The sequence below is a fragment of the Geospiza fortis genome, unplaced genomic scaffold (genome assembly GCF_000277835.1).
Source record: "Geospiza fortis unplaced genomic scaffold, GeoFor_1.0 scaffold72, whole genome shotgun sequence".
Taxonomy (NCBI): domain Eukaryota; kingdom Metazoa; phylum Chordata; class Aves; order Passeriformes; family Thraupidae; genus Geospiza; species Geospiza fortis.
Window position 1 is genome coordinate 2,481,680 of NW_005054338.1, and position 9,692 is coordinate 2,491,371.

The window sequence follows — 9,692 nt, forward strand, 5'->3', positions numbered from 1 at the left end:
TAGTGGCTCAATGAGCTTCTTCAATGGCTTAGAATTTGGTCACATCTTAAAAGTGCGCCAAAAGGCGGAATGGCCCTGACACAAAATCTGTTCTTCCCCACCAAATTTCAAGGTTCTGTTCTAACACACTAAGAAATTACAATAAAGCTGGCTAATTTTTTTTTTTTAAATTGATATATTATGCTTTCTCTGCTTGACTTGTTCTTGAGAACTGTTGTGACAGCTTGAATGAAATCTAAAATGGAAACAGGATCAGGCAGTGGCCCACATCTGCCAGGGAAAATTTCAACCCAAAAATAAACGATGAAGTTAGAAGTGCCAAAGGTATGCTCTGCCAGGAAAAAATGAGACTATTTATGGAGAGCTAGTGCCACCAGAGCTTTGGTAGTACCAGAAACATTACAGATTAAAAAATGGGGAAGGGAAATCTTATATAAAAAGTGTGGATGGTGCTCCAATAAAGTAGGTATGAATAATGCCCTGTATGCAGTACAGTTAATGACAAAAGTATTCCCAGGTCTCTGAAATCAAAGGGTGTAGCTTTTTATTTGTTTCATTTTGTGGGTTTTTAAAATCCCACTAAATAGGTGAAGAAATTTTGCTTTTAATATCCATTCAATTCCACCAGAATACATCTGCACCAATTGATCATTTCCTACCTGTGTTCCCGTCCCCACTCTCCATCGATGGTTTACTGGTTTCTGACGGATTGTTCATTCTTGAGTCTGCATTAAAACAGAAAGAAAGATAAAGCAATACAGCAAAAAATCCCCAAATCTGTTCATACCTTTTTGTTCAAGGGAAGTACAGAACAGCACAAATTTGCTATGTACTTTACCCTAATTCAGATTTATAACACAAAAAAAAAAGAACAACCAAAATCAGAACACGATACTGAATCTTCCAGATAAATATTATTTCAAAAATTTCTATGACATTATTCCCATATGTGAAAACATGGTATTAAGGGAATAAAAGACAGCATGCTGGAGGGCAATGATAGGTAGAAACTTAATTTTCAATACAATGAAAGTCATAGGAGAAAAAAAAGGAGGAGGGGAAGAAGGAACAATGATTACACCAAGATTCAAAAACATTAAGTCTGACCATCATGGCCTACATTATTCTTGTGTTTGTTCCCCCTGCCCCACCCCAACAAAAGAAAGGAAATTCAGTCATTATAATTAAACGGATGCCATTTTCCAAATACTGCATTTCTATTTTACTGGAATGTGACAGACATTAAGTTATTTTATATTTCCTATATATTCAGGCAAAACCATACAAACATAAAATAATTCCTCTTCTTTCTCCCTCTGGATGAATGCATTGAAAAGTCTGTTCCTGGTTTCAAAGCCTGTCAGCTGAATACAGTGCAATGCAGAGGGCCTCTCCAGATGGCAGACAGAGAATATAGTTTCCTTATATAGGAATCTATACAGATGTTCTGTGTACAGCATCAGCTTTCCAGCTTATTACCTCCTCATTCCTTGCCACCGACCCCAGTGTGCCACATTATCACAAACCAAAATTACAAAAAGAATCTCAAGACAGAACAGCTCATAAAATGAAGTGTAAGCAAATCCTTGAGCACACTCTTCCATTCCCATAATGAGCTAAAAGCAACTTCAATGAGCTTAAAATGAACTCTTTACTCCAGGATATTCTCTCGCTAGGTGCTTAAAAGGTTACCTCTGTCATGTACTTTCATCAAAGCAGTGATTTCCAAAATACCAATAGGCTGAAGAAGAATACAGCAGCAGCATTAACTGTGCTGCATCTTTCCCCCAGACAGTTCCAAGAATGCCCAGACTGCCTGGCAGTCCATGAAAGCTGGAAATGAGAAGATGGACTACTGCCATGTGCCATCACCTGCTCCTACCAGTGCACAGGAAAAACAGGGACCTGTTGGAGTGAGTTCAGAGGCCAGGAAGGTGATCTGAGGGCTGCAGCACCTCAGCCATGGGGAAAGGCTGAGAGACTTGGGGCGTTGCCTGGAGAAGACTCCATGAAGGCTTTACAGCAGCCTTCCAGTACCTAAAGAAGCCTGCAAGAGAGCTGGAGAGGGAATTTTTAGAAGGGCATGTACTGACAGAGGAGAATGGCTTTAAACTGAAAGAGGGCAAGTTTGGACTGGATATTAGTAAGAAATTCTTACTGTGAGGGTGGTGAGACACTGGAACAGGTTGCCCACAGATGTGGTGGATGCTCCATCCTGAAAATTTTTAAGGCCAGTTTGGATGGGGTTCTGAGCAACCTGATCTAGAGCAAAGTATCCCTGCCCATGGCAGGGGGTTTGGAGGGAGGGTTGAAACTGGATAATCTTTAAGGTCCCTCCCAAACCAAACCATTCAATGATTCTGTGATCAATATTTTTAAAACTAATATATTTTCCACATGAACAACTGTGGCAGTTGAACCCAACAGAGCCTTGAAAATTCAGAGGACTCTTAACAACCACAAAACTTCCCCTGACAGGCTAATACAACATCTCCAGAGCCTCAACTCTCCTCAGAAAGTTCCTATGCCTATTCCTTCAAATCTTTCAAATATTCAGCTACGTGTAAAAGAGATCTGGACTATCAGGGTTACCCTTAGTATAAAGGCAGATGTGTTAAATTCCTTTGTGAAAGGGGGAGGGAATGAGGAGAAACTTTGCAGCTGAGTGCTGTTGGCGCACACTTCAGCAAGTTTTGCCCTGTTTTTCACAACCTCTCCTTAGCACATTCAAGCTACAAATTCAGAGTCTTGAGAAACAAAAGTTCTGCTAAGGTTGCAGGTACAGAACCTATTGCTTCTAGACTCCTTATTTTGTCATTTTCCACATCTGGATAGCATGATTCACACTCTAGAAACAGAACATGGGTTCCACTGACTATACAGAAATGTCTGCTGTTGACTTGGCCCTCTCTGGTGAGAGATCTATGCTTCTATCTAGACATTGTATATATCTTAAATCGAGTTTATTGCTGTGGCAACAGCACATTTGTTTAGAATGATTATAGGCAACAAGCATTTGATAAGCAGCATTCCTTTACACACAGGTGGCTACTGAAATTTCACTCTGGAGAACAACAAATGGGAGTCCTTTGCTTTGGACATAAATATGAAGAGTCCTCATCCAACAGGAAAATGAGTAAAGAGTTCTTATAAGTCAAATACATTTGATTGTGGAAACCAGGCTAACTCAAGAGGCTGCTGGACATAGAATGTAATTTTTAAGCCCAGAGCAGAAGAATAGCTTGAACTCAAGATACAACTGACCACAAAAGGGAAGAGTACAGGTTGAGAAAGCTGTCTTAGAAACACAGAATCCATTTGCTGAATCACTTCAGAAAATTCATGCTAGAAAAACAAGAGAGGCCCTCCTGTTGCTAGTTTGTTGCAGGAATTGAAATATTCGAGCCAAGGTGCAGGCTACTAATGATGGAAAAAGCCAAACAAACTAAACCCAGAGAGGGGACACAGCTGTCCTGTGCGCAGAACTCAAGCAAGGCAGTCACTGTTCTGTCCCATGAGGAAGCTCACACAAGAAGCCTTCCTACATGATGAGCAAGTTTGCTCAGTCACATGAAGTTATAACTGTACAGATCTCTTTCCAAAAAGCAAGCCAGGACATGTTTTTCTGTAAGGCTATGCTGCAAAATACATCCTTCTAGAATAGGTTTTTTAGTACTAGACATACACAAAGTTTACTTAACTACCAAAAGCTTGTCTAAATGAAGAATATTTTATTGTAAAGATCCATCCTTAACAAAGACCTCAAACATTGCTATCGAAAAAAGCAGCAAGTTGGGAGAAGAAACATCTTTCTGGTTGTGCTCAGGTTCAAGCGAAGGATAGCATCCATTATTTCACCAGCTGACTATTTCTTGTTCAATCTGTGGGCCTTCTGCATGTAAAGCATCAAGAACAATGCAGCTATTTCCATTGCAAATGGTATGACATCCATCTGAAGCACAAAACTGCTACCAGCAAAACAGGCTCATATCCGCGGGATACTCAACCTACCGATCCATTCTGTGTCGAATAAAAAGGCTACTTGGTTTATATGTGCTCATGCAATTTCTGCTTCAAACTTAAAAGAATAAACAAATGAAGTGGGCTAAAAAAACCCCAAGCCTTAATGCCTTCACCTTTTTTTCTTCCTTTAGATCTTCCTTGGGTTTTAAATAAAGGCCCCGGGCTACAACTTCTGCCAACATTATCTAAAAACAAACTCCCCAGAAGGAAGGATCGAAAGCAGCAGGTGCATGATTGAAATCAAACTCTCAGGAGTGAATACATTCCATGCTGCTACTCTGCTAGCAGGGCTGAGGTGTCGCCAGGCAGTGCTGTGCCAGCCTTTCACACACCCTCAGGAACATTTCCAAAGGCATTCAGGAGAAAGAAGCAGTGGACACCGGACCAACCTGAAGCACTATAAAGACTGCACACAGCTGGCAAAGCAAAGAAAATCTTAACATGGTATATAACATTAACCGTTTCCTTTCATCCATTAAAGTGGAACTGCCTAATATTCCATTTGCACCAGCAACAATGATTCATTTATGTGCATGGGAAAAACAAAGTTCAATGTGAGTGAAAACATGACAAGAATTATTTAGAAACTCATTTTCAAAAACCACATCATATTCAGAAACAAACATACTCAAACGTCTGCTTTAAAATTTACCATTCAAAAAATATTCTTTTACTTAGAGATATAAGTTCTAACATGAACTTATATGATAGAATGAAAAGAATAATAATTAAAAAATATATATATATGTATATATATACACATTGAGCTTTGGGGGGAAAAGCCTTGAAAATAAATAAAGCCTATTGTAAAATTGAGATGATCCATTACTATAAATAACTTTAAAAGACACGAAGAAGGAATTATGGCATGTCTGCTCTGCAGTCCTGATGGAATCTCAGCACAGGAAATATATTATCCCAGTAACCTTAAGCACAGCTCGCAACGGTATCAATGGCAACCACTGTGCACTCCCCCTTATTTTCTATTACACACGAAGAACCTTGCTATATTAAAAACACACAGACATAACATACATTCTGTTGTGGAATGGCTCAATACAGTTACTAAATTCCTTCAACACTTAGGCTCCCTCTCATTCATTTTAATGCTTTAAAATGCATAACACACAGATATGCAAGTCAAGCCCAGTGTTTGTTAGAAGGCAAATGCTTTTCAGACTGAAATCCTAAAAGCAAAAGGTCTGTATTAATATCACCCAAGTCTGTGCAAAGGAAACAAATTCTCCTGGAGCCAGGGAAAAGAAGGAAAACAAACAAACGAATGAACAAACCAACCAAAGCATGTATTTCCCTGGTACAGACCGAGCTATCCATCTAGCAGGCAGCTATTTGCTGCCGATTCACTGGTGAGCTTCAGCCCCACAAATACCTTCTGCATATGTGATTAAGCCTCTATGCATAGTCAATCTCCCAGCCTCGGTGTCCACAAGAAAGAGCTGAGCTGGTACCCACCTAGAACGTAGTCGCTGCAGTCCAGCATTGCTGTGGTATCCTCTACAGGTTCAGATAGTCCAAGGAACGGGAGAATGGCAATTTCTATCAAATCTACACTACTGCTCTGACTGAACATGAAAGGGAGTGGGGAGGTGGGGGGAGAAATACAACTTCAGTTACACCATAGCAATCTTCAACTGAACAGGGAAACTTCAGTTGCTGTGTGGAGTTTTAGTCTCTCCTACTAGCTGTGTCTGACATTGTCAAGGCGACTGAAGCGTGAAAAGTCCCCCTTTTTGTAATAAAATAGAAACAAAGATTGCAGCTGGCAGTTTCCATAATGAAGCTTAATCAGTATGCGCCTGATTAGGGCCTTATGCAAATCTCCTCTCGTTAGCACAGCAGCCAGCACTTTGAAGTCCATGAACAATTCATTTGCAGAGTACACTGAAAGCGCTCCCTGCATAATTTAAATCACGGTATAAATATTTATCAGCTCATTTGCATATTAATTGGCAGTGCATGAAGGGAAAAATTATCTCCCGAGTGCCAGCATAATAATTAGGGAACAAAATGAATTTTCTTCCAATAGCTTGGCTTCTCAGCCCTAACTCAAGCACAGTACCACAGGGGATCAGGGAGGGGAAGAGACAGAGTTCTGTTCAAATGCCACTGAAATGACACGTACAAATTAGAAACAACTCTACAGACTTAAGCACCTTTAATCTTATTCCTGCTGGCAACAATAACATCAGTAATAAAGGGGATTTGGAAAAAGCTTTCCACACAATCCAAATAATCCCACGAAAACAATTAGCAAGGTAGAAGCTGAACACAAAGCTGTCAAGCCTTGCACATCTGTGTGGAGTTTTCCACACGCGAACACGCACTGTCTCAGCAAGGTCCCAGGCAGGGAAGAGAGTCCTGCCAGGGCAAGGAAGTGGCACGATTCCCTTTAAATGGCTAAAGAGCTTGGTGATTCATTATCGGGTAATCCCTTTGCCACGGCCAACTTAGCAGCAGTGGATATGTCAAGTATTGTGTAACATTTGACACCCATTAATCTATCCCGAGTGAAATCAAAATAGATTTATTCTTTTGCTTTCCAATGACTTGCAAGAAAAAACCCAAAAATCTATTACTAATCCCTTCAAGCATGTACACAATATGGCTAAAGAAAGCTTATTTGCAGAGCTATGGTTTTTCAAAGGGGCACGTCACACCCACGTTGCATCTTTGAACCACTCAGTGATAACCAGAACGCGCTTGCTGCTGTGACCACAAAGTACACTGGAGAACTGAGAAGAGGCTTTGGTCTATGGAGAAATCAATCTTCTTTTCCAAAAGTGGTCCACAGGAGTACGTGGACTAACTATAAGGCTCTATTAAACCATTTCAAAGTTTGTTTGCCACTCAAGAACTCGTGTCCTAAACAGTAAGAACATTTATATAAAAATTCAAGTATGATGTGGCCATCACAAAATTTATTACTCCATATTCTGGTCAGGGAAAGATCATATGATGATGCAGACGATTACAGGGCTGAGCCACTCATTTCCAGGTGCTAATGTGAATTTAAAGAGTAAGGGTTTTTTTCTTTTTTTTTTCTTTAAAAATACCGAAGCTGTACTTTTCTTCTTCTCATTTCTCAAGTGAATTCAAGCACCACCTCTACAAACAAGAGGGAGTGAGAGAAAAGGGACTTCTCAATCATCCAGTACTGACTGGAATTTATTTCCACGCTTGACCTCTTCTTCTGTTCAGGTTCATATCTCTACTTAACACAAGATGTTCCCAGCTATATATTTAACATGAGTGATCTACACTTGAAAAAGATTGCAAGAAGACAGGGAGAAGGTGCTCCCTACTACAGGGAGACAACTACATGTGCTGAATAGGTTTTCCTAATACCTGGTTTTCTACTCACTCACGTGTCCCACTGAGTCCTCTGAGGGACACATTCATGGTTCACAGACCTTCAGTAAACTTCATTCCTGCATACATACTTTTGGAACCCCTTTGCTTTATTGAAGAGCCTGGACACCAATGGTGTAAGAAACCAAGCAGCTGACAAAGCAAGTGGCTGAGCTGAGGCAGCAGCAGAGCAGGACAGCAGTGCTCTCCTCAAAGCAGAGGGTGTTGGGTGGTGGAGCACAGGTGCAGCCCCGAGGGTGCAGGAAGTGACCGTTAGAACCGGGCACGCGTGCGGCCATGGCTGATCTGCCTCACAAACATCAACCCCCACACAAACCTTCACTGGAGCTGTAACATCCACTAACAGCCTAACTGGAGTCAAAAATTATTGTTGTGTTGACCTGTCAAACTAACAGTTGGCCAAAAAAAAAGAAGACAAATAAACAAAAGCCCAAACCAACCAGCCAACCAAAACCAAACGCCACAAAAAAACCCAAACCAAATGGTTCTTTCAGTGACCACTTCATTCTATGACAATTTTATTATCTTACCTTTTATCTAAGCTCATAGAAACATAGAATGTTTTGGGTTTGAAGGGACCTTAATGATCAGGCAGCTCCAGCCCCCTGCCATGGGCAAGGACACCTTTCACTAGACCAGGTTGCTTAAAGCCCCATCCAGCCTGGCCATGAACACCCCCCACAAGGGATGGGGCATCCACTTTTTGTTTTGCTCTGGGGTTTGGTTTTTTTTGTGTTTGTTTGTTTAAATTTACCATTGACAGTCTTTTAATCTCTGCTCTAGTAGAGAAAGAAAATGTCTGGGGAGGAATGGTGCCTATCATTCTGCTCCAAAACCAGTGGTGGAATATATTAGTTTAATGTTCTCTTTAGATTCTGCCACAACACTGCCCATTCTTTCTGGCTACTTATTAAAAGTTACTTAACACCCTGAACTAAGGACATACTTCTGGTACTCATGTTTAAGCAAAACAGCACTGTGAGCCTTGCTCACAGTTTTATTTTTCCTCCAAAGGCACCTCTTGAAGAGAAAATACTGCACTTTGTGATAAGTAAAAAGCTTGCCACATCCCATGAAACTACAGATATCTCGAAAAATGTGTCTCTCCTCTTTAGCCAATTGTACAGTTTTTACATTAATGATTTGTCCCCCATAATCCTATTCAAACTCTTCCTTAAAACCAAAGGAACTAACACAGAGCCAGGTATGACAAAGGTGGACTTTCTTCAGCCAGACACTTCAGAACCTGCAGATAACGTTTCAGAGACTCTTTCTACCCCGTTCACTTCTTTTTGTCTCTTTGTACAAATATTCCACACCATACCATTTCAAATGAATGTCTTCCTTTTGCAGTCTGCCCCACAAGTATGTCACTTTCTTTATTCAGTTGTAATGACAATATCTGATTCCTTAAGAACTCTGGTTTTGGACAGGGAACATCATTTTTACCTGTAGACTATGCAACTCTTGCTTTTTTAATATGGATGTGTTTCCCTATATTACTGAAATGTCATTTACTACATGCCCTCCATGACAGCTAAGAAATTTCTGCCCCTATCCAGCTCAGTGACAAGCATGACCTTTGCAAACTTCAGGGCTGCACTTTCTGATGAGATTACCCAATAAGCCAACTCATTATTTCCCCTATCAACAGTGTACTTGGAGTGCAAAGGAACACATACAAATGGAGTACAAAACACAGGGAAAGGAAATAACTGCAACATTAGCATGCTGCTTTCATTAGTGTATCAATGCTTAAGATATTTTACCTTGAAGGTACTACATTGTAACTCAAGACATTTCCAAGTCTCCATCCCACAACCCAAATGAAACCTAACAAAAATTTCAACAAGCAGAACTCCAATGTGTTATTAAAAAAAAAAGTAAAATCACATATTTCAACAAAATAAGCCATTATTAAAGTTGGCACAATCCTCTTAGAGTAATTATGGACAGACAGCAGTCTGTTCATAGCTAGAGCTGCAAGCTAACTCTAATTTTAGCCACCACCTTTGACTGTGGCTAACAGAATTGATTTTATCTGAAAATTGGTAAGTTTGCTCTGAAAGCCAGAAAGAGCAGTTGTCTGGAGAAGTCAAATAAAATTGGCCTGGTTTAGACTTACCAGTCATTAGGCAATTGCTGTGAACTGGAATTTTAGTCTATATCTAATTTTACTTCCCACAAACTCAAATCATAACTATCCTTTAAAACTTTCAACCACACAAAATGCCTTTCAAAATTCCTTTGTGTACATTTTTGAAGGAAATTAAGCACAA

At 40.2% G+C, this 9,692-nt stretch overlaps 1 protein-coding gene across 9 annotated transcripts in view; it reads right to left on the minus strand.

The window, feature by feature from the left end:
- Positions 1–5,865, minus strand: part of POU2F1 (POU class 2 homeobox 1) — a 45,178-nt gene extending 39,313 nt beyond the window's left edge. For 2 of the 9 annotated variants that reach the window (XM_031058097.1, XM_031058093.1), the window contains exons 1-2: positions 5,497–5,857; positions 660–725 (exon numbers count right to left, since the gene is read on the minus strand). In XM_031058097.1, the coding sequence (XP_030913957.1) occupies positions 660–725; positions 5,497–5,614 (184 nt within the window). In that variant the 5' untranslated portion in view covers positions 5,615–5,857. Of the gene's footprint in view, positions 1–659; positions 726–5,496 lie in introns of all 9 variants that reach the window. The other 7 variants (XR_004081856.1, XM_031058092.1, XM_031058094.1 and 4 more) reach the window with 7 other exon arrangements.
- Positions 5,866–9,692: the final 3,827 nt, after the last annotated feature.